At 39.5% G+C, this 24,971-nt stretch overlaps 1 protein-coding gene across 1 annotated transcript in view; it reads left to right on the plus strand.

Annotated features, from left to right (window-relative positions):
* Positions 1-6,498: 6,498 nt before the first annotated feature.
* DCT (dopachrome tautomerase) overlaps positions 6,499-24,971 on the plus strand; it is a 41,179-nt gene continuing 22,706 nt past the window's right edge. The window contains exons 1-6 of the mRNA XM_037799907.1: positions 6,499-6,808; positions 13,895-14,194; positions 16,240-16,340; positions 16,477-16,643; positions 18,671-18,850; positions 19,188-19,323. Coding sequence (XP_037655835.1) covers positions 6,514-6,808; positions 13,895-14,194; positions 16,240-16,340; positions 16,477-16,643; positions 18,671-18,850; positions 19,188-19,323 — 1,179 coding nt within the window. The 5' untranslated portion in view covers positions 6,499-6,513. The remainder of the gene's footprint in view (positions 6,809-13,894; positions 14,195-16,239; positions 16,341-16,476; positions 16,644-18,670; positions 18,851-19,187; positions 19,324-24,971) is intronic.

The raw sequence follows: 24,971 nt of genomic DNA on the forward strand, positions 1-24,971 counted from the left end.
GGAGCCCTCAACATTTCCATGCTTGTTCTTGTTGAATACTGAAAATAATTCTGATCTTTCCACTTCTTTATAACCAGCTTCATAATCTCAATGCCAACAATCAATTCACAAGTTGTGTCATAAATAAAACAAATGCCTAAATCCAACTTAAGCTGCTAAGATTGGAGAACAAAGCTCCATTACTATGTTTGGTCAAGTTACAAAGAATAATCTCATTCTCTCAAAACAGAAAAATGTGATTGGATATTATCTCTAGAATGTACAAGTATAGTCATTATTGGCAAGCTCCACAGGGAAAATGGGCCAAAAGACGGCACTTGTTCAGAATCAGTACAAATTTTACTAAAACAAAATGAACAAAGAGGAGGTCAGCAAGTGTATATTACAAAGAATGAAGGAGATGATCCCTTAGCTTATTTGAGTAGACAGGAGATAAAAACATTGCTGATCCAGCAGATGCTTCTATGAGACAACTTGTCATCCCCAATCAAGACAGGGTCATATCACAGTTCACTTAATTATTCATCACTTTTTAGGTATCTGTTTTGTACCAGATACTAAGCACAGGGGAAAACAAAGAACTAGAGAAACTATGGGAGTGCCAGTAGGGTGAGAAAGTAGCACAGACAGAAAGGGAACTTTAAGCACCTTAGGGTCAAAGGAACATTGGATTTGAAGGGAAGAAGGTATCAATAGACATTCTTGAAGAGAAAAAGAGGTCCCATGATATGAAGCCTTGTCTAAAAGCAATGGAGACAGAGAAGGTGGGGGGTGAGGGGAATAGGGTTGAAGTAGTCGTGGATGTTATATTTCCAAAAATAAATTCCAAATTCAATTCCAATGTTTGAATGCCAATGCCAAAAAATAAAAATAAATGAAACAAAGAGGGAGAGGTTAAGGGTACTCAGGTCTCTCTTTTCTTAAGAAAATATGAAGGGGATACGTGGCAGGGCTTTATGAGAAGCCTGCCGTAGAGAATGGAAGGGCTAACAAAGTTTGGGCACTCACCAAGGTCAAGAATTTCCAGGGTCAGACTGAGATGGGAGATCATAAATATATTATGACGCTTATCTTCATGGTTTTGTGATTTTTAATAGCACTCAATAAAAACTAAAAAACAAAAAAAAAAAAAACAAAAAACAGCTATGTCATATGGAGGAACAATTCACAGAACTGAAGACATGAAGTCTGGAATAAGAGACGATAGGGGAGAATATCTCATTGAAAATGACCACATCCATTCTAGGGGCCTTGAAGGAGTCACCCAGGGCTCATTGGTAGAAGCAACAGGGAGCATGTTTCTAACTTTCAAAGAGGAAGAATTTCCTAACCCTTAGCACTGCTCCTGGAGAGTATTGAGAACCTTATTATTAGAAGTATTTAACCAGACACTGGTGATATCTTGGCAGAAATACTGAGGTGGTAATTTGTTGGTGGTGGTGATATGGGGACAAAAGGTGGGGTTGAACTGGACCAGTAGTTTTCAGACATCTGAGGCAGTGTAACAAACTCTTACATGGAACCCCCAACATATTAATGGCGTTTATTGGTCTAAATCTATCGTATACATTCACATTCATAACACTTAATTATTTAATCATTATAAAAGTGAGGCTCTTTTCATGAACATAAAAAATTGAATCATCAACAATTATCAAGTATTCTGTATATATCAAGCACTGCTCTCAGTTTTGGGGAAACAATACAGTTAAGGTTCTTGCTCTCCTGGAATTTACACTCTAGTAGAGGAGACAGACTGTTCCAGTTTGCTAATACTGCTGGAATGCAAAACACCAGAAATGGATTGGCTTTTGTAGAGGGGGGTTTATTTGTTTATACAGTTACAGTCTTAAGGCCATAAAGTATCCAAGGTAACGCATCAACAATCGAGTATCTTCACTGGAGGATGGCCAATGGTGTCCGGAAAACCTCTGTTAGCTTGGAAGGCATGTGGCCGGCGTCTGCTTGCTCCCAGGTTGTGTTTCAAAATGGTTTTCTCCGAAATGTCAGCGGTCAGCTTCCAACGGTCATCTTCAGAATGTATCTCTAAGCTGCAGCTAGCTTGCTCCTTCTGTCTGAGCTTACATAGTGCTCTCGTGAACTAATCAAGGCCCACACTGAATGGGCGGGGCCACACCTCCATAGAAATGATATAATTAGAGTTATCACCTACAGTTGGATGCGTTGTATCTCCATGGAAACAATCTAATCCAAAGGCTCCAACCTAATAACACTAACATGTCTGCCCTATGAGATTGCATCAAAGAACATGGCATTTTGAGAGACATAATACATCCAAACCGGCACACAGACTATCAGACAACTAAACAAATAAATAAGAGTTTTAGACAGCAGTAAGTACTACGAAGAAAATGAAATAATGTAGTGTGGTAGAGAGTGGGTAGCTGGGTGTAGACATGTTGAAATGAGGGTCAGGGAAGGCCTCTCTCAGGAACGAACCATTGAGCTGAAACCTGAATGACATTTAGGATCCTAAGCAAGAACATTCCAGGCAGTGGGAATGGGAAGACCAAGGTGGAAACATGAACTCAACATGTTTAGTATCAGAGTGATTGCAGTACTCAGCGGTTGCAGACCAAGAGGGAGGAGACAGAGGTAGGCAAGGGAGAGATCACAGAGGATCTTATAAACCACTTCTTCTCAAACTATGGTGTAGAGGGCGATTAAGGTAGCATGCATGAAGTCCACCTTCAGCTATGCCGGAGATGTGCAACATGGCCTCCAGGGCTGATACAAAAATAGCTTAAGTTACCCTCAGCCTTCTTTACGGAAGTAGTTCGCGCCAAAAGTGCTAGTTCGCGCCAAAAATGCTAACCCTACATCTGCCATCCCCCCTAGCAACAGCAGCCACCAATCCTAGACCGCCACGAGCCCTTGCTAGCCACTTCCCCTTCTCCTAGAGTATATATGCTATGCCTCTTCAATAAAGTTTTGCAGCTTGATCAGAAACCTGTCTTGCTGTCATTCCTCGTGTCTCTTGTCCCATACCATTCCTCCCTCACAGGACTCGGAGCCTCCGTTGAACGGGCCGGGACACTATGGGAGAGAAACATAAAAGATATTTTTTCCAGTCATAGTGCAACACGAGATCCAACTGCACATGACTAGTTCTCAGCTGGTGCCACATGATAACCATCATGTGTGTTAGACTACACACCAACTGGATTATATTCTCTTCAATGAGATGAGCCCACAGATCACATGCTTGAATGTTGTGGCAATGTCGAATTGCTGTTGAAGTCTCTAAGTGCTTACTGTCAACTTCCATACTTACTGTACTTATCTTGATGCAGACTGGAAACACACAGTTCATGGATCTGCAGACCACACTTTGAGTAGCACTATGGTAGGCCATGGAAAAGACCCTGGATTTTGCTTTAATTGCAGTGGGAAGCATATTGGGGAATGCGAGAAAGAGAGGAATCGAGGATGACTCAATGGATTGTGGTGGTGCTCTTTGCTAAGATGGAGAAGACCAACAGAGGAGCAGATTTGGTGGAGAGAAGAGAGAGCAGTTTTCTGTTCTCAACATGTTAAACGAGAGTTGTCTAGACCTCTGTGCTGGTTTGAATGTATTGTGTCCCCCAGATGCCATTATCTTTGTGGTCTTGTGGGACAGACATTTTGGTGCTGGTTAGATTTGCTTGGAATGTGCCCCACCCAGCTGTGGGTGGTGACTTTGGTGGGATACTCCCATGGAAGCGTGACCCCACCCATTCAGGGTGGGCCTTGATCAGTGGAGCCATATAAAACATGCTGACTCAAAGAGACTGGACTGAGTGCAGCTGTGAGTGATGTTTTGAAGAGGAGCAAGCTTGCTAGAGAGGAACGTCCTGGGAGAAAGCCATTTTGAGGCCAGAGCTTTGGAGCGGACGCCGGCTGCCTTCCTAGCTAGCAGAGGTTTTCTGGACGCCACTGGCCATCCTCTGGTGAAGGTACCCGATTGCTGATGTGTTACCTTGGACGCTTTGTGGCCTTAAGACTGTAACTGTGTAGCGAAATAAACCCCCGTTTTATAAAAGCCTATCCATCTCTGGTGTTTTGCATTCTGCAGCATTAGCAAACTAGAACAACCTCCAAGTGAAGAAATCAAGTAGGAAGGTAGATATGTGAATCTGGGGCTCACAGTTGAAGTCAAGCCTAGAGCCGTGATTTTGACAAGTCATGATAGCCTGCATTTAAAATCACAGGACTAGATGAATTACCTAGCAAGCATCATCAAGGAAGAAAAGAGATCCCAGGACCTAGATCTGGGACAATTTTAATCCGAGAGCTGTTGTCTCCAGCTGTTTTGGTATCTAAGAGGTTTGACTCTAGCAATTATGGAATCCCAGGGCTTCACAGAACAGAGAATAAAACCCAAAAGCAATGCATACATGTGGAATGAATGAATGTGCTCCCAAAACCCTTCCAAGTCAGACATACTATGATTCTAATATTACTCAAGTTTTTTCCCACCTATGGTGGGTTGAAAGGTGACTCAAAAAAAAAAAAAAAAAGTATGTCCACAACCTGGCACCTGTGACTGGGACCTTATTTGGAAAAGGGGTCTTTGCAGATGCAATTAAGTTCAGGATCTCAGTAGGAGATCATCCTGGATTATCTGGGTGGGCCCTAAATCCAATGACAAGTGTCCTTATGAGAGACACACAGAAGAGAGACCCGGACAAAAGAGGAGGAGCCAAGAAGATCAGAGGCAGGGTGTGGAACAATGTGGCCTCTAAGCCCGGATCCCCGGGACCCACCAGAAGCTGGCAGAGGTGAGGAAGGGCACTCTCCAGAGCTTCCAGGGGGAGTGCGGCCCTGCTGGCACCTTGATTTTGGATTTCTGGCCTCCAGAGCTGTGAGAAAATAAATTTCTGTGGTTTGAAGCCTCTTAGTTGGTGATAATTTGTTACAACAGCTTCAAGAAACTAGTACACATAGTATTTTATTTAGCTGACCCTATTGCAACATTTCCTTTGGAGCTGTGCTTTATTTAGACTCAGTGGTTCTCAACTCTGGTTGCACATTAGAATTACCTGGTGAATTTTAAACTATGCTTGCAGAGATTCTCAGTCGGTCCAGGGTACAGGCCGGCATTGGTCTACAGCCAGAATTGAGAAGTGCCATTTAATTAGTCACAGCAGTATCAGGGGGTGACAGAGGCACCTGGGGTGGGGGTGGGGGAGCAGCTCTATAATTTTTTTTTTTTTAACCTTAGGAATCTGCTTTGGAACATGACATTCTGCATCTTTATATCCAAGTATAAAGTATTCTTGGAAACTGGCTGAAGTGGTTTCACATCGGCTCTCTGTACAGACACTTGTGGCACTCAGATTGTCCTGTTTGCACCTTGAAGGAGTAAATGAATGCTTTGCCAGGTGGCCCAGAGAAGCAGTGGGGAGGCATTGCCATCTAGACTGAAGCATGATGATACTCAACTTCTCAAATAAATCAAAAGGTGTAGCTTGTAAACCTTCACTCCAAATTGTCCCACTGCCTTCGTTAAAATTAGGCAATGATAATTTTGAATTTCTGGTGGCAGGCTACTTTGTGTGATTAATAAAAACCCACCTGATAGATGTTCCAAAGAGAATAGTAGGCTATTATTTGGAGGGAAGAGGACCCCTATTTGTGGAACAAATCAATTCCTTATACACAGTGCTGAATAAATGTTTCTTTATTTTTAAAGTTGTATGACCTCCTCTAGTGATCTTTCTAGCATGTCAGTGAGCAGTCATGAGTGAACTGCATTTAGCAATAAATGCTTGTCTGTGAAGGTCCTTTGACACAGAGCTGACTGCATCTGTTGACTCCCTGGGAAGTCTTAAGTCACAAGCTTGGCTGGAGCACATGAGCCCAGATAAAGATGGTGGTTTTACTCTCTTGAAACGTAGCCATAAACTTCATCTCCATTGTGCACTTTGGGTCATGTGCTAACGATGAGGATTTCTCTACTACTAATCCCCCTAATGATGGCTTCTCCCAGCAGTTACACAAACCCCCAAGGCCCTGTGGCTTGGCAAGCCAGACAGAATAAAGGCAGCGCGGTGTTTGGCTTTTGAACTGAGTTCAAGGCAATTAAAGTCAAGAGCTAAGGGGAAAAGGAGGGGTCCAGAAATACCAGCGTAATAAGTAGCCTGACTGAAGGGCTCTGTAAATTGACTCAATTAGACAAAGCCCAATTTAACAGGGGAAAATGGTGAGAAGTGCTGCCCTCATTAAATTTGTCTGTTAGAAGCGCTTCAAATGAAATTAAATTTGCTTTAGTTGTTTCAATCACATAAAATAGTGTGTGCATGTGCATGTACTCGTGTGCACATGTGTGGCTTCTGTGATTTTGTGGGTATTTTTTTAAGGGGAGAGGAGCGCAAAACAAAATAAATCCAGAAAACAAAAAACTGAGTGAATGCTCAAGAGTGGAAGACAGAGAAAGAGGCAGGACAGAGACAAGGAGCGGAAGTGAGAGAAATTGCTAGAAGGAGAGCGAATTCTCCCAATTGCAAAGCCATGAGCCCCATTAGGTGGGGGCTTCTGTTCATTTGCCTGGGCTGTGGGCTCCTGCCTGGGACGTGGGCTCAGTTCCCCCGCGTCTGCATGACAGTGACCAGCCTGGTGGCCAAGGAGTGCTGTCCACCTCTGGGTGTGGAACCAGCCAACGTCTGTGGCTCACAGGAGGGCCGCGGCCAGTGCGCGGAGGTGCAAGTGGACACCAGGCCCTGGAGTGGTCCTTACATCCTGAGGAACCAGGATGACCGCGAGCAGTGGCCAAGGAAGTTCTTCAACCGGACCTGCAAGTGCACAGGTGAGAGACCCGATGGGCAAACCCAGCTCCCACTTTGAGTCTGGTGGGGAGGGCCCCAGCTGGGAAGGCGAGCCTTTTCTAAGGAAGACATGAGTCTACTCTCAGAGACTGTTAGACTAGGTTTTGAAAGGCAAAAGCATGTTGAGTAAGGCTGATGTTTCAGTTATATGCTTCTCACTGCCTGGCACATTTAGTTAGGAAAACTAAATAAATATTGCACAAGGCAAGCCTGGTTATAGGAATCTGAGCCATCTTTCCATTGGCTTGCTTCTTGGAAGGGGAGTTAAAGAGCTCAAGTGCTAGCTTTGAAACTGGGAGCAAGTCCTTTCATGACTGATTCAGGGCTCTCTCCTCTGAAATGTGTTTGCACTTGTTGAAGGGGGTGGGATGGCGTTGGGGCTTGGCACTTAAAATGAAGGCGTTGAAGGAAGTCTTCTGCACCCCTAGCCTCTGCATTTCTATTTATTTGAACAGATCTCAAGCAGGGTGCCTCTTTCTGGTTAAGGTTATGACTGGGAAGTAACTTTGCCCTAGTTGGAGGGAGGTGGCAGGAAAAAGCTTCCTCAGTGAGCTGGGGAACAGATGGTTGTTATTAGATAAAAATGGATTTATTCACTCTTGTCTGGGTTTGAACTGGGCATTTAAATTTTTCTCAGTGTCCTTCTTTTAGACTCTTGACTCTCTTAGTACTCATTTCTTTGAAAGCTCAGTACATTTCTTATTCCTCTGGCTCCCCCAAGCCTCCCCCAATCCTCTTCAGTGGTGCTCCCCTCCAGTTTTCAGCAGCTGTGCATAGTGCTGATAAACACTCAAAGGCTGGTGGGGCATTTAAAACACAAAAAGCGTAAACAGTAACTTCAGCAAAACCCTTGAACACTGTTCTATGACGACCAGCTACACAAGAATAGTTTCGTTCTTATGTTTTAGTTATGTTCTCAAATGATGATGAAACATAGGAAAATATAGGTATTGTACTGTGTAAGGCTATGTAGGGAATTTACAAGGAATGTACAAAGGACTGTGATGTCAATGTAGGAATGATGTTAGTTTTTTTTTTTTTTTTTTTTTTTTTGCTCTTTTTGGTTTGGTTTTGTACTCATTTTGTAGTTATACTGTAAATTCTGTGATCCCAAAGAAATTTTAGGTCCTAGTTTTGCCCTGGTTGTTAATGTGACAAAAGTTTTTAATAGCATGTTGAGTATACACTATCCATTTCCTTGAAGTTATTTAAGCATTTGATTCGATAGACATTCTCATGTCTTTTTTTTTTTTTAAATTTAGTTAATTTATTCAAACCAGAATCATAATTCAGTGGCCCTATGACCTGTGACCTTTAATTGATAAGACACACAGCTTTCATTAAGAAAATCTCAAAGAATTTTACAATTACAAATTTTGACCACACCCTGTGATGGAAAGGTAAATTATTACAACAATCATCATGCTCTTAGCCATTCAGAAACAACTTTGTAAAGCAATCAGATGAGCTTCCTGATTTCATACAGTGAAACTTTGGAAAACAAGAAACATCTGACTTTTGGTCCGTCTCTCTCTAGTCACCAAATAATATTTCCTCTTTGGTTGTCAAAGCTAAAATAAAGTAGTGAAGGTTATTTCTTTGTATCAAAGATAACCACAGTTAGTGGACACACACTAAAGTCAAATAATTTTTAAAAATACCCCAAAGACCTACCACTTCTCCAGCAGAGTTATCCCCTTTTCAGAGACTTGGCTATGCAGAATTCATAAAGGGTCATCTCATGTCTTTTTAATCTAATGAGAAGCAGCAGGTTTTTCAAATTATCTGTGCTTTTGGAAACCACACTAACACAGTAACTTTGTCATCCATGATTCAAAAATACTTCTAGAACAATTATTTACAGGTTAATCAAAGATAAAGTGTAACAGCTTCTAAAAGTTGGGAATCTTCATTTTATTGAATCCTGGGCAGAAGGTATTAGGAAATCAGATATAACTGTTAGCTCTTCTTATCACAATCTACTTTTTATCTTTCTGACCTGGTTAGCAAGTTTAAAAAAAAAAAAAGTGGGAATGGAAAGAAGAGAGAATGTCAGAATAGAAGGGACAGTAGCTATCTCCTTTTACTGAGTGGCTGTTTAGAAACATTCCTCCAGAAGTGACAGGAATGTAATGTCACAGTGACCTACTTTGAAAACATAAAAAGGAATCACCCTCTGTGACAAGAGGGTGGTGGGTCAGAAATAGGGCCCAAACTATAAGCCCAGGCTGCGAGGACTTCATTCTTACCCAGGCCCATCCCAGAATGCAGGGTTTCCATGTCTGTTCCTACAACCCACGCCTGGACTGTGGCTCACCACCTGCTCCTCCAGGATCTGCTCTATTTAGACCCACTGAGCTCCATTGCTCTTTCCAGACCAGTTTTGGATGGCTCCACTTCTATTAGCAGTTAATGGCTCCTCTGTGGTCTTCCACTTTGAGTCTCAGGGCACCAGACTAAGTCCTTCATGGCTGAGCTGCAAAGTTATTTAGAAAACATGATAATCACCATTCTGTGATTCCTACCCCATATCCCCAAGCAAGATACATGTCCTTCAATTTATTCTCCCCCAAAAGTGAGGTGCTTGCCTTCCTAGGATTGCGTTTTCACGGTTTGGATGGTGGTCTTTAGTTTTCTTCTTTTATGTTAGAATTTCAACCCCAGAGATTCTCCTCTCTGGTAGCCTCAGAATTCTTTTGCAAATAGGACTCCTGAGACTTTCCTAGAGTTACTCAAAATTTCTTAAGGAAGAGATGTAGATTAGCATCTGGCAACCAGACTATTGATGACTCTGAATTTTGTTGGTTCATTGGAAAATAAACACCCTATAGTCTCTCTGATTGTGAAGCTGATACAAGATTTTAGCCTAAATAAATAGAAACAAATACAAACTTTGGGAGGGAGGGGACACCCTTGATTCTGTGCTCAAATTCTGTATTATTCTCTGTAAGACTAAATTGAAAAAAAATTACTGACCTTTATTGTCAGAATTGGCTGAATTCCAGGAGACTTTGGCATTAGTCCTTCACTTTACAAGTCTTACCAGCCACTTGGCATTTATGAGAATATGCCAGATGCAGCCGTGTCTTTGGGCTTTTGAAAAAAGTATGCCCTGAATAATTTTTGAACAGTTGGCTAAGAACTTCTTGTTTGTGCAAGTGACTAAGTGCCTCCATTTTCCAATCTCTTAAATGGGGCTAATGATCAAACCATACTTATAAAATCCTTTTGAGCTCTGTAGATGAAAGGCACTGTGTGAGCATAAAGAATTGTTATTAAAATAATAGAATCTTTAATTAAAAGGAGAAGTCTATTTAGAACTCCTTGTAAATTCACTAATCGGTGGTCTTTAAGCTTATTTAGTCTAATAGTCTTCTGAGGTTGAGTTGATGCAGTTCATGTAGGAACATGCATAGTTTGGTGATTCTCACTCCCTTTCCATTTTTTTTTCCCCACTCCTAAGTACGTGTAGTATTCTAACTTTTTAAGTTTAATTTTTTTACTCAAATACATACAGCCTATCTATTGGTATCATCAAGGGGTCTTTTTTTTTTTTTTCTTTTAATTTTCTAGTAAGATAATGCAATCTCTTTAAAAAGACACCTCTTCTTATATTTTTTGCTGCTGATATTAGTAGGTTAAGGGAAAAAAATCAATTCATGCTAAATGGATATAAAACACTAATAAGAAATCTAAATTAAAGAAATAAGCATTTGTGTGCTGGTTTTTGGCTTTGCCTCACTTTTCTATTGTCTTCAGCATATAAGCAAACTCTTTAGGCCAGGTTTGTAAGCTCGTAAACAAAAGGGACCTGGATGTAGAGTTTGGTGCATTTTTTGAAGGCATGGTGGAACTTTTTTTTTTTTATTGGATAAATTTCTGGGTTATAGGTGAGCTTAAATCCAGACAAATGTTTTCTTATTAGTACTTATACATTGCTTTTAGGGGGCAAATCTAGTAATGTTAAAGGAGACATTCCTTGTTCACCATTATTTTGAAGCATTTCTCAGATCTTTTGAGTCAGGGTGAATCATCTTCTCCTTTGTTTTGTCACAGGGTGTTACTTTGCTTTCACTTTTCCCACAATTAGACTTGTGCACATGTCCTTCATCTCCACTAGACTGAGAAAGACATTGTGCCTTATTTATATTTTTGTCCCCTTGTGCCAAATGCCTTTTATTCAAATATTCATTGATTCCTTCTTCACCTACCCATTAAAATTTATTTAGCACCAACTATGTTAGGTGCTTCAGGTACAAAGAGGGGAAAAACCAAAATGATTCTTAAGGTGTCCAGAGTGTAGTGGATAAGTAAGACAGACGTAGAAACGAAGAATTGCAATACTATTCGATAAGTGGTATCCAATAATACCAGAAATCCTAATACCTAATAGAGAATTTACTATGTACCACACACTAGTCTAAGGCTCTACATGTATTAATGTGCTTATTTTCATAAAAACCTTATGAAGTAGTATGCCAGAATGTCCAGCTCTGAGAGGTGAAGTGACTTGCCCAAGGTTACCAAGGTGACTGTAAGTCTGAATGAATGAAACACTATGGAAGCACAGAGGCAGACATGCTAGTTCAGACTGCCCATTATGTAATAGGCATTCAATAACTTCTTGAAGAAATAAATGAGGAATACAATTAGTCACTGATTATTTTGTTTCTGCCAACCAAAAAGAATCATTGTAAAGAAAGTGTAGTCTGACAACTGATAACATACATTGTGAATTACTCAATTTCAATGGTGAGACCCCAAATTTTATGCCTTTAAATATAGAAATTTATTGAATTTATTATTACAAAAATTAGGTGTGTTATTTCTTAGCATTTTGAAGGAAGGAATTACTCTTCTGTAACATAGATGTGACTGTACCTTCACCTCCAATCATCTGACTATAGGTAAACAGCTGGAAGTTTGACTGAATTTTATATCAGCTATTTATTTTTTTCCAGACATAGCATGCATTCAATCCCTTCTCAAAAAATCCTCCATTTCTGTAAAAAGCTGCCAGAGTAGGTGACACATGTTAATCAGAGATGCCTGAAAAATACATACTATGGAGTTTTATTAGGTAGTTTGAGGAAAAGTAAGTAGACTTTAAGTTCCATGAAACCAGAAGGTAGGGACCATGCCTGGTTTTGTTTATTAGTGAATCACTAGCACCTTGCACAGCATTTGATATTCTAGTAGCTGCTCAAAAAATATTTGTTAAATAAACAATATGTATTGAAGAGCTTCATTTCAGTAATCAAAATAGATCTTAATATTCAATTTAAACTCTTCAAAAACAGGATTTTCAGTCTTGGGAAAAGTAGAATTTTTCCTTTTCAAAGTGTTTTTTACTTATATTCTCTTATGGTACAAGAATGTAGGAAAATACATATACTTGAGCTATGTAAAGGTAGAAAGAATATTTTGTATTTTACAAAGATCATAGAACACAAACAACCAATTATTTTCTTTTCAATTCTCTCTATTCTATTATTAAGGAAAAAAAATACATCGTGTTAATAGAAAAGGAAGACTGTGCAGTTTCTTTATATACAAATGCTAATCATTTTGTTTTCTTGCTACTGGCAAATTTTCTTTTCTTTTAGAGAGTCAAATAACCCTCTCTCTACTATCATCATAGTTTATTTTAGTACTTAAAATTTATCAAAATTATTTACAAGGCTTTTTTTTTCTGCTAAAAAAATGTGGAAATCCTGAAGGGCAAGGAGAGAAGAGAAGAAGAAAATTTATGTTTATTGGCATATCTGCTACATACTTTATACTTCCTTCCTTCATTCAACAAATATTGGTTTTGCATGAGGCCCAGCATAGGCCTAGGTAGTGGGTTCACTGCTTTCCAGATGCCGGTGGCTGAGGCAAGTCTCCAGATGATTATAGTGGGTGTGATACATGTGATGAAAGGGAAGTTACCAGGAGCTGTGGGGGCAAAATGCAGGAGAATTCAACCCTGACATGCAAATTCAAGAAGGACCTTACAGAAAACCCCATGCAAAGCTTTAAGGAATAGGGCAACCCAGGCAAAGAGGAATTTGGAGAGGTGGTGAGGAAAAACCGTTCCAGGTAGAAGGAATAAGAAGTAAAAAGCGGGGGTGCCCGAGGAGGAGGCAAGGAGAGGGAGTGAGCCGGCACCCAAGTTACCAAAGTTCTTTTCCTAACCCCTTTAATCCTCTCAGCTACTACCAGAGATAAACGTTATTATCCCCTTTTGTTTCAGTGAGTTCTCTCCATTAACTTCACAATTTTTACTCTCTAGCTTATCACCACTGAAGGAATGAGGGGCTGGACATACCAGAAGCAATAATCAAGAAGGCTAAGCAGGGAGAAGTTAAGGGAAAGCTACAATAATTTAAGCTTTAGATGCGAATCGGAAAGATGCTTTGAGCTTGATTTCACTAGTACTTATTCCTTGGGTGTTGATAAAGCAGAGACATTTGTACGGTTGACAAGGAACCCTGCAGAGATTTGTACTTTCCGGCATTGTGGCAGCTAATTCACCTTTATGACCTGCCAGCCTCCATTGATTTTGTCTTAACTCTGTCTCTTTTGTGAAATAAACCAGATTTTTTATGTTAGATTTCACTTAAATTCCTGGAAATCAACTTATTTATTTTATTTTGGGTCTACCTTTAGCTAGATGTATACTCTCTTTCTTCTCTAAATCAATGGCCTGTTTTGTAACAGCCAGCCCTCCAGCCTGCCACAGGGAGCAGTGTGAGCACGGAGCCCCAAGCTGAGTAGGGGTAGAACACAGGAAGGGACCCCCTTTCATGATCCACCAGAGGAGGGAGAGTATGGAAGAGAGCAAATAACTTCATTTCATATCCTGCTTCCTTGTGGGGATATTTCTCAGGAGTTCTGAAACTCTCTAGTGTTCCAACCATTGTAGATACAAGGCTATCAAGAAGAGAAGGGAAGGAAATCGACTTCCTTTGCCCTCTCCAGCACCTTCTTCTCTTCCATTCCGCCTGAGAGTTCAAATTCACAAATTACTTCCAGACTGCATAAACCTTTTTCTTTCTCTGTCTTTCCCTTTCTTTGTAAACCAGGAAACTTTGCTGGCTATCATTGTGGGGACTGCAAGTTTGGCTGGATGGGCCCCAGCTGCAATCGGAAGAAAACACCAGTTGTTCGTCAGAATATCCATGCCTTGACTCCTCAGGAGAGAGAGCAGTTCTTGGGTGCCCTGGCCCTGGCGAAGACAACCACACACCCCGACTACGTGATCACCACACAGCACTGGCTGGGCCTCCTTGGGCCCAATGGAACCCAGCCACAAATTGCCAACTGTAGCATTTACGATTACTTTGTGTGGCTCCATTATTATTCTGTTAGAGATACATTATTAGGTGAGCTTTCCCCCTGGCTTATGGTATATTATTAGAGGTTTGGGACTGTAGGGGATGGGAAGTAATTTCAGGTAAGTTAAATAACAAGAGAACAAGGGAGTGTTCGCTTTATGAAAGTCATAGAATTATGAAATACTGCCTGAAGTTAGAATGAAGCAGTTTCTTCCTGTACCTTGGACACAGACACTTTAAAAAGTTCTCTTCTTTGGTTTGTGTTCTTGGTTCAAAGTTTAAACTACTCTCTCTGAAGCTACTAATCCACAAAGGTAAGAGTCACCGAAGTGGAGATGAATTCATTTTGATTCCCAAAGACAATATTTCTAAATCTGGTGATGGAGCTCCTCTGTGAACCTTGCTTCAAATTAGGGGAATTAACTGAACATGTGCCAAAGCACATGAAGCTTCTTTGTGCAGAATTAGAGTGTTTGTGTTGGAAATGTGTCTCTAATTAAACTCATATGTGCCTGTCTGTAGACTTTCAGATAATCATTTGTGATACCCATGCACTGTTGGAAATCCCAAAGATTTTTGGAGTTGTTTGTCAAGGAAAAGCCTAAACTGAGTCATGGCAATGTAGATGTCCTCCTGCCTACCCCTTTGAATCCCAGTTGTGTGGACACTTGAGAAAATGGTCCCCTGTCCTACTGGATCCTAAAAATTGGGATCTGGGTAGGAGTTGGAATGGGGGCATTTTCTGTTATGAATTTCATTAATCTATAGTGGGTCCAGTTTCATCCTCAATTATTTTTTCTGTCGGGGAAAGCCATAGACATCACTTGGTTTCAGACATGTTTGAATCCATTCTAGGTTCTACTCTGAGCTGCAGTCCTTGGCTGTACCTGAAAATTTCATTACTTTTGGGGTCCCTTGTTGGGGTCGGAGAAAATGAGGACATAGAGCTTGCTTTGACTAGTGAGAGTCTTCTTTGGAATTGTCCATCCTTATGCTTATCACTTGTCCTTCATCATCCAAATCCCCCTTATCATTTTGTTTGAGAAGTTTAAACTTTTTCTGGATTAAAAATATATATATATATATATATATATATATATATATATATATATATATATATATATATAAGGACTGTGTAGCCAACAGCAAAAACAGCAATTCTTTTCTCAGTGTGAATATTTTGAAAACTTGCCTCACAGGTAAGCATCTGTCTTTCTTTGTCAATAGATAAGGAGGCTTTTCTGGCTATAAACCTTTATAGTTTTCCTGTCATCACTCTGAGGAATTTTATGAGAGGGTAGTCTCTCAAGAGGAAAAGAAAACTATTGTTTCTGGTTGTATCTTGAAATTAAATTTATATTCATGTCTGCTCAGCTATCTGAAGTTATTATAGGTACTTTGAAAAATACTTTGAAAAAGAATCAAAGTTAGCTAAAGTTTCTACATAACCATCAAAAGCTGTTATGAAAGGTGGAAGAAGGATGGAACAAGCAGTAAGGAGGTCATTAAATTGCCTAAAGCTTTTCACTAAAATTGGCAGTCCCAGGGGCCAGCCAAATTGGTTTGAATGCATTTTTCTCTCTTCTGGTTCTGGCGACCATGCTTGTCAGCTAGTAGTTGTAACTGATTGATGGGCGAAGCAAAACCCATGGAAGTTCTTTTTGCTTATATAAATACTGCAATAGGACTAAGTGCAATTGAAACTGCCATATTACTAATTAATGTCTCCCTAATATGCAAGGAATAGGTTAGAAAATATCTTTTAAAAATAAGTAGGTCTTAATGATTTACTCTTTTGGATACTCTATTTCATTCTAAAGAATTGCTGCTTAAAAATTAAATAAGTAACAGGGGCTCTTAAAGCTGAAAGTGACCTGGATTTCTGGATCTCTGCTGAAAATCAGAGTTTTGAGAGTTAAAGGAGAGCTCATCCTAAAAGTGTCATTGGCTTCAGAAATTGTTTTGCCGTTGTTGTTGTTGCTTTCAGATAGAGAAATACCCCCAAAAAATTTTTTTTAAAACTAGAACAGGTAAGATTTTAAATCTTTTAAATTGGATTCTGTGCTCTTTAATACATATCCCGATTGTTCTAGGACCAGGGCACCCATACAAAGCCATAGATTTCTCACACCAAGGACCTGCCTTTGTTACGTGGCACCGATACCATTTGTTGTGGCTGGAAAGGGAGCTCCAGGTTGGTCAAAACTGTATATTTGGTACTCTTAATTTTGCTATAAATTTGGTCAGGACACATATCAGTCTTTGTCTTCTACTTTCTTCTTGTGTCTGGTGGCATGAATTAAATAACTATGCCTACTGTTTGCGTTTAGCGACTCACTGGCAATGAGTCCTTGGCTTTGCCCTACTGGAACTTTGCCACTGGGAGAAACGAGTGTGACATATGTACAGACCAGCTGTTCGGGGCATCAAGACCAGATGAGCCAACTCTGATTAGTCTGAACTCAAGATTTTCCAGCTGGGAAATTGTCTGTGATAGGTAATGGCATACGAACCTGTGACAGAGATCGTATTTTATGATGTCCTAGCAAGTCAGATGGAGTCAGATGGAGAAGCTACTTTGTATTTCTGTTTCTAATGCATGTTGGGTTCTGTTTATGTGTTTCTGAAAATATTTTCCTGTGGAAGGTGGGATTTGAAAAAGTATAAGCCCTTTAACAAGAAAACCAGATGTATTGAAATCACATTTGTGAATTGAATATGCTTGATCTCTCATTTTGAGATCAACTCTTTTAAAATTAGGAGTAATTCCTGCATTCAATCAACATTTGCTAAGCATTTTTCATATTCTAAGCAATATAATATTGCTAAGAATACAAGGATGAATACAATGTAGTCACCCTTTTGAATTTCATTTTATGTTTACAAAGAGAGATTTCTTGTAAAGAAATTAGACTATAATATGAGAAGTACCATAATAGATGCATGTGCAACGCCAAGAAGAGAGTTGAGGAAAGTACCCAAGAAGTGGAGATGATTTTTTCTGAGACTTTAAGGGTAAACAGACCTTAACCAGATATAGGGGAGGATGGGTGGGGATGTGTCCTAGGTGGGAAAAAACAGCATGTATGCAGCTAGAAAATTCTCTGGAGTCAGTCTGGGATGTCAATCTGATAGTCAGTCACCAGGACCTTAAAGTGCTGGTGAGCTGAGGGGAGCAGCAGTGGGAGACGTGGGGAGGATGGTCTGCAGCCCACAGCCTGTGAAGAATTTGGTTCTCAGAGTCCTTGGGTTTGTTTCTCTTTCCACACATCTCAGAAACCGATTTCCCAAAAGGATTCTTTGTTTCCTTTATTCTTTTTTTTCCCCCAACTCTTCACATTTTTAACCCTACTACTCTAGATTCCCTTTCCAGTGTCTTCAGACTGCTCAATGCACAGAGCTCAAGCCTAGCTGGCAAAGACCCCATCTTCTACATTCCATATATTTCCTACAGATATCTCACTGTGCTCGCAACAAGCAGATGCATAATAAATGCTTCTAGTGTGATTTAGTTAATTCCACAAAGTGCCATTTCTGTTGTACCTCCAGATATTAATTGACAGTGTGTAAATAAATTTAGAGGAATGCTGAGTTAAGAAGGTTTCTTGTTTTAGAGCTTCTCTGAGCCTTTCCAATGAGAACACATTGTGACTCTCCAAGAGCAGCCCAAAGTTATTTGACCCTGGAACCCTTATTTCACAGACCATCTCACTGGAACACACTTTGGGAAATGCTGCCTTGGAGGCCTTTTTGTGTCTGTTTTTTCAGTCCTGGTCTCTTTCATCCTTATGTGTATGTATGTGCTGATTCTGCTCTCACATACCCTGTGCTATCCACTCACCCATTATAGCCTACTGGTATTTTTTAAATTTAAAAGTTTATCTTTAAACTTTAAATTCTAAATTTTAATTTAAAAGTTTATTTCAACTAATGCAATAATGTGCTGATGATGGTATTTAGGGCTACAATAGGTATGTGGAAGACAGCCTTTTATGGGCTTGGAATCCTCCCAGTCTCCACATTTACCACATAACTGTGAAGATTCTACGTGCCCTGACTTGGAATAGTTTCCAAAACAGTGTTTTTTTAAATACCTCTCCTTTACTTAGTTCCGTCTATCTTTACTCCCATCTCCTCTATTTTTCTTCAGTTTGCCTAAAAGGCTTTCCAAGCTTTTCACACTGCCTCTCCCCAAAGTGGCTTAGCTCAGCACAACACTGGGAACACCCTATCCTCTCTTCAGGTTCAAATGCACATAAGGCACTTGTGGTTCAATGCACATAATAGGAGTCACCTCCTGGTAAACCTTCCCATTGTCTTTCCAGTGGAAGATTAATTTTTCTTCAGGTTTTTGCCCATATGCATATTGTATCTATCTGTGTTTTTGAAACTCTTTAATCCATAATTACTTTTGAGGATGGTAATTTTACCATATTTTTATAAACCTTGTAAGCTAACTATAATAAAAATTTACTATCCATGAGTTAAGATTTATATTAATTTTTAATCTTCTACAAATCTTAGCTTGGATGACTATAACCACCGGGTCACCCTGTGTAACGGAACCTATGAAGGTTTGCTGAGAAGAAACCAATTGGGAAGAAGCAATGAGAGACTGCCAACCTTAAAAGACATCCAAGATTGTCTTTCTCTCAAGAAGTTTGACAATCCTCCTTTCTTCCAGAACTCTAGCTTCAGCTTCAGGTTGGTGTTCCAAGCTCTGCTGGGCTGGCATTTTGCAGTTCTTTTAGATTTTTATGCCTATGGTTGTAGTGGATGAGAAGGAAATCCAGGTGTTGGGAGACAGGTATACAGTGAGTAATGGAGAATGATAAGAAAGGTTAACAAGGAATTAGTGTTAGGAAAGTCTGTTAGAAGATCATCATCAAAGGTTTGGGCTAATTCTTAGTTACTTAGCTATGAGAGCATCCCATATCCCAACCCAATCTCAAATTAGAAGACTGTTACCTAGGCTGGAAATGATAAAAAGAGATCTTTACCAATCTGTGACTGTTATCACTGACACGCTGGTTTCTCCTAGGAATGCACTGGAAGGGTTTGATAAAGCAGACGGCACCCTGGACTCTCAAATGATGAACCTTCATAATTTGGTTCATTCCTTCCTGAATGGAACAAATGCTTTGCCGCATTCTGCTGCCAATGATCCCATTTTTGTGGTATGTTAAAAAAACTCAGAATATTTTTTAAAAATTCTGTATAATATGTTGAATTTATTTGCTTTCCAACAAGGTTTGGTGGTGTTTTATTGTCTGTGATGTATGAGGATGTAAATTAATATTAATCTGCACCATAGCATTTGAAGTCCCCCAATGTTCAGGGGTGGTTAACTTTTGCATCACCCTAGACAGGTATCTGCTGTCCAGAGGTGGATTCACATTTATACCAGAAAGTTAATGATTAGGTACTGATAGATGACTTTTATTGATGAAATGAGTGGTGCTGAAGACATATGATGGGCCAGAAAGATTGTGTAGGTCCTTCTGACCACTTGCCTGAAGGAAGTGTAAGAACCCAGAAAGCCCAGCAGCCTGGCAACTTGGGGGCACCCACGGCATCCAGAGTTCTGCTTGACATGTGGTCCTGGGTCCCCGCACTTCACAAAGGATTTTGATGAATAGTGAGCAGCTTCTGTGGTCAGAATATCCTTGTGCCCACTCTGGAGGAAAACTTTCATGCATGACACATGTCTTAGGAGAGTTTGGACTTCCCTGGGCATACAAGAACTGGTTCTTTTACCTCTTCTGGGTCTATTTGCTAATAAACGATTGTAGTTTACCAGAATTTACCAGAATAATACCAGGTCTTATACTTCTTTTCATGGTCACGTACCACCTGATGACAAGTTTATTTGCTAGGGGGTCATATGGCCAACCCTCGCCCCCCTTTTTTTTTGCATGAGGCTATTGATATTTCCCAAAAGAACCTGGTATTGCTGAGTGGACAAATTACCTTGGGTCAGTTTGCAAACTTGAAGGTATATTATTCATGTCTCTTTCATTCACAAATGAACAGAGATCCTGCTTAAACTAATATAGGGTAAAAATAATTTATTGGCTTATATCACTGGGAAATTCAGAGGTACTACTGGCTTTAGGCAAAGCTGAATTTGGGGGCCCAAATGATGTCTGCCCTTCGTCTCTCTCTTCTTAGCCTCTTTTTGTGTGGTAGGCAAGATGGCCACTGGCAGCCACAGATCTGCATGCTACCAGCTCTGTACACAAAGCAGGAAGAAGCTGAGTTCCTGATAACCCAGGATTGACTGGGGCTGGGGTACTGCCCTCCCTGAACCAATCAGTGTGGAATGGGATTGGGGGATTCCAATTGGTCAGGCCAAAGATACAGGTGAACCCCACACAAACCACTTTGGAAGCGTTCCCTGCAGGAAAGAAAGGTTCTATTAGCTGGAAGAAGGGAGGACAGTGATGAAGAGGTGTAGACAGACAAAAATACCGAATGCCTTCAACAATGGCTTTAATACAAACACTGTCATTTGATGTCACCTAATTTGCTACACGGCTTCAACTTTCTGAGAGGACATACAGCTGGTAGAGAGAGTTGCCACAGACCATGGACGGACCTCACAGTTCTTTAAAACTCAAACTATGAGTGACTCCCTGGATACATTCGCCTCTGATTGCTGTCTCACTATAAAACAAAGGGATAAAAAGAAAAAAAATCATGACAATGGGATTGCAAGTTTCAGAATTTCAAGCTTTAAAAGTTTTAAAAATATGCTCACTGAGGGGCTTTCTTGAGACAAACAAAAAAGGGGGAAGTGAAAGGGCCGCATTATTCCAGCTGCCCTTAGTCAGTGCCTCACAGCCTAAGACCACCAGGCACACACCTTAGCTAAACCAGTTGGTTTATTACCTGTGTAGGTGAGAATGGGAAACCATGAAGAGTGTCAGTGAGTGAGTGTTAGAAAAGCCTTAGAGGATTTGGGCTTGTTTCAGGTGAGTTTGGGGAGAGTTTAAGGAAGCCGGGCTTTACTCCAGATTAGATGCTGTCAGGAAGCAGGATTGGGTATCTCATCCTTATCTACAGGGTGGGCACACCAGACTGAGGTTACAGCTGTAACTGGTAAGGAAGCAGCAGTCATTCATATTAGCCAGGAGAGGGGCCGTTTGGTACTTTGTGGCTTGGACAAAGTCTACATTCTGTTTATGCTCAGAGATGATCATAGCGCTGTCTTGCATTTGTCTTCATCCTTCACAATCACAGAGTGACCTTGTCTGATGTTGATGCTCCATGAAATTGTTTATGTCCAGCAGGGGAACTTCAAGGCCCAGCTGATACGACTAGGCCAGCTCCTGGATGACAGTGGCTGCTTTTTTCCTTCCTCAAATACAACTCACCAACACTAGCTTAGACGCTTTAGATGACAAAAATGTTCATGTCTCAGCTGCTGGATTCCTAAGACGTTTCTGCTTTGCAGACACATAACTCACCATAAACTACTTTAACACTCTTTGGCTTCAGGCCTGCATGACTTGGATAGACCATTTTAAGGGATTACAATGAGAAATCGCACGTCTGGTACTTTTTTATTTTACCAGTATTTTGAGTTTATAGTATTATCCACTTTAGATTGTATGATAGCAAAAGCTATTTTTTCTCCCAAAATTTCCTCACGTTAATGTTAATCTTAGCAATGCATCCTCAAACCATCCATTTATAGCAGTTTGATTTTCATGGACCCCTGGGAGGCCACATGGCATAGTAAAAAGAGCAATAGATTACAAGTCAAATCAGTTTTATTTTAACCCTGATTTATGCAGTCTGAACCCTAGGAAGGTCATTTAACTATGTGGAAGCTCAGTTTCCTGCTCCATCAAGTACAAATCACATGACCTGTTCTGGTGTGAAAAAATGTTGTACTTGGTAAAGCAACTCTTAATTAATTGGGGTAAAATGAAGCCCCTCTAGAAACTATCAAGTACAAGACAAATGTTATCATGAAAATAATAATGTGTTTTATGGTTGTCTATGTGAAAGATTTAGAGAATTGTGTGTTGGATTTAGATTTCCAAACCTTAATTAAGGTTCCTTATCTTGTTCTCCATAGCAGACAGATGCAGCCTAAGGCTATTTACTTACAAGAACAAAGTCAGAGGATTTGCAAAGGTGATTTATTATTTTTACTCCACCTGAGTACAAAAAAAAAAAAAAAAAAATGAAGACAGAGGGTGAAGGTATAGCTTCCAATGACTCTAAGCTTGCCTAGTGGTGTGAAGGATGGAATTTTCCAAGTATAGGTAGCTTTTGGGGTTCCAGACAAATTACAGCATGGTAAGGGTGAGCCTTAAGAAATCCCGAGATGGAAATAACAGGTGGAGCTGTTCCTTCTTTCTAAAAAATGTTTCTCCCCTCTTATTTGTGTAGTAGCAATAAACAAAGGAACTGTCAACGGTGTGGACTATTGTTCCCAGCCTTGAAAAAGGTGGAGGCTCATAGTGAGGTCTCCACAACCATCTTTGCTATACTCTAGGATGCCTGTCTTGACCAGTGGCTCCCACTTGGTATTTCAGATCATTTTTCTGGCTGTCATATCAGCCATCAACCTGTCACAGTAGCACAAAAGCAGCCATAAATAATATGTAAATAAATGCGTGTGCTATATTCCAATAGAATTTTATTTAAAAAAAAAAGTGATGAGCCAGAGTTGGCCCGCAGGCTTTAGATTGCCAGTCCCAGCACTAAGGAATCAAATGTCCTTTTCTGCAGTAGAAAAATCTCTTTATTTCTCTTCTTGCTATAGGTAGAAGCCCACATTATGACTTTATGAGGAATTATGTGACTTACATGTATTTCAAAGATACTAGAAGTTTAATCATCTTTGTTTTCATTACTTGTTAATATTTTCTAATTTTGTTTTTCTTTGGTGATATATTATCATGTACATATAAATAAGCAAAGAGCCACAGACTTTCTTCGAAGACACAGAAGGAACAAATTTTTGGCACTGGTAACAGAACTCACAATTACTTTAGGCTGTTACAAAGGGTTTCATATTAAAGTCAATTCAACCTTAAATGATTTTTCACATACTGAGACCCAGGTTAAAGCACTTCAGTTAACAGAATTATACCTTTTAGAATTTCATTATCACAAGCAATTCAATACATTGCATACAAGCAGGAGCAGCACAAAGTTATATGTGATCACAATGATGAGTAAAACAAGGCATACCATTAAAGTATAGGAAAAACCCCAAGCCAGTCTCTGAAATTCTAATAATTACTGAGGTAACAGAAGCAAATGCACACATTTATTATGAAAACAAGATTAGGTCACAGGAATGCTAAGTATTGCTGTCTTCAATATTAAATTTAGATATGATCCACAAAAGAATAAGAGGAGGAAACCAATAGACTCTAAAGTTAAATAGTTGACTGTTAAGAAAGAAATTATGTTAGAGATAGGTAATTTTCTTCCCTATTCCTAAAAATACCATTTTTAAAAATTTAACATTTTATTTTGAAATAATTTCAAATGTACAGGACAGTTGCAAAAATAATGCAAACCCATAACAGAGAACCCCAACATACCCAACCCCACATATCCATATCCACCAACTTTTAATATTTTGCTGTATTTGCTTTGTCATTCTATCTGTCTATCATCACCATCTATCTATTTCATCTGATGCTATTCTAAGTGTATATTTGGATGTTACCCTTTTAGACTGTAGGTTTGGAGAGTTCTAAGTTTTTTCCATTCCTGGGTGGCTGGGGGGTTCATAGGTCATATAGGTAATTGTCACTCTACAGCCCCTGCATTTGTTCTCTACCCTATTCACGGAAATCCTATATGGGATAAGACATACAAGTACTCTTATTACCATTTGTATGTCTTAACAATGGCATGCAATTGGATTAGATAGGTCTAATAATTTAGGAATGCAAAGCAAGAGAAGAGGGCTAATGTATTTTAAAAATGCATTTCTAAAAGCAAATACCTAATGGACTACACTAAATTAATCCTTTAAGACCACTCCTGATGACTCTTCTAGGCTGCAATGCAATTAGCAAAGTTAACAGATCACAACAACAAGTATAAAATATTTCTGAGTTTCTATGAGTTTAGTTAAAATAAAAAAAGAAGTATAGGATACGCTTTTTCTCCCAAGACTGAAGCACTTAAAAATAGATCCATTTAATTAATTTTTCTTTAAGTTAAAAAAAACATAATTAGACTAACATTGTTAGAAATTAAAATAACGATTATTTCATGTCAATCTTTCATTTTTTAATGATTGAGTGGTTCTTTAATGATTTATAATTATAGAAATGTTGGCCAAAAATGTTTTTAAAATGCCCATAATTTTATCTCAATTTTTCTGCTTTATTCCTTTCTTTATCTTAATGTTTTTATGTGGTTGCAATTATAATGCACATATTACATATAATAACCCATTTTCACATGTTACTTAATTTAGGTTGTTATATAGTTTCCTAAATTGAAAATTTTACATATATACTTCACATAAGAAGTTCAAAATGTAAGATGTACAAAATGGTCATGTGAAGTGCTTGAATCACTGCCATCTTCCAGCTACCCGTTATCATTTCCCCCCATTCGTCTATATATATATATATTTTTTTTATCCTCATTTTATTGAGATATATTCACATACCACGCAGTCATACAAAACAAATCGTACTTTTGATTGTTTACAGTACCATTACATAGTTGTACATTCATCACCTGAATCAATCCCTGACACCTTCATTAGCACACACACAAAAATAACAAGAATAATAATTAGAGTGAAAAAGAGCAATTGAAGTGAAAAAGAACACTG

The sequence above is a fragment of the Choloepus didactylus genome, chromosome 12 (assembly GCF_015220235.1).
Source record: "Choloepus didactylus isolate mChoDid1 chromosome 12, mChoDid1.pri, whole genome shotgun sequence".
Lineage (NCBI taxonomy): Eukaryota > Metazoa > Chordata > Mammalia > Pilosa > Megalonychidae > Choloepus > Choloepus didactylus.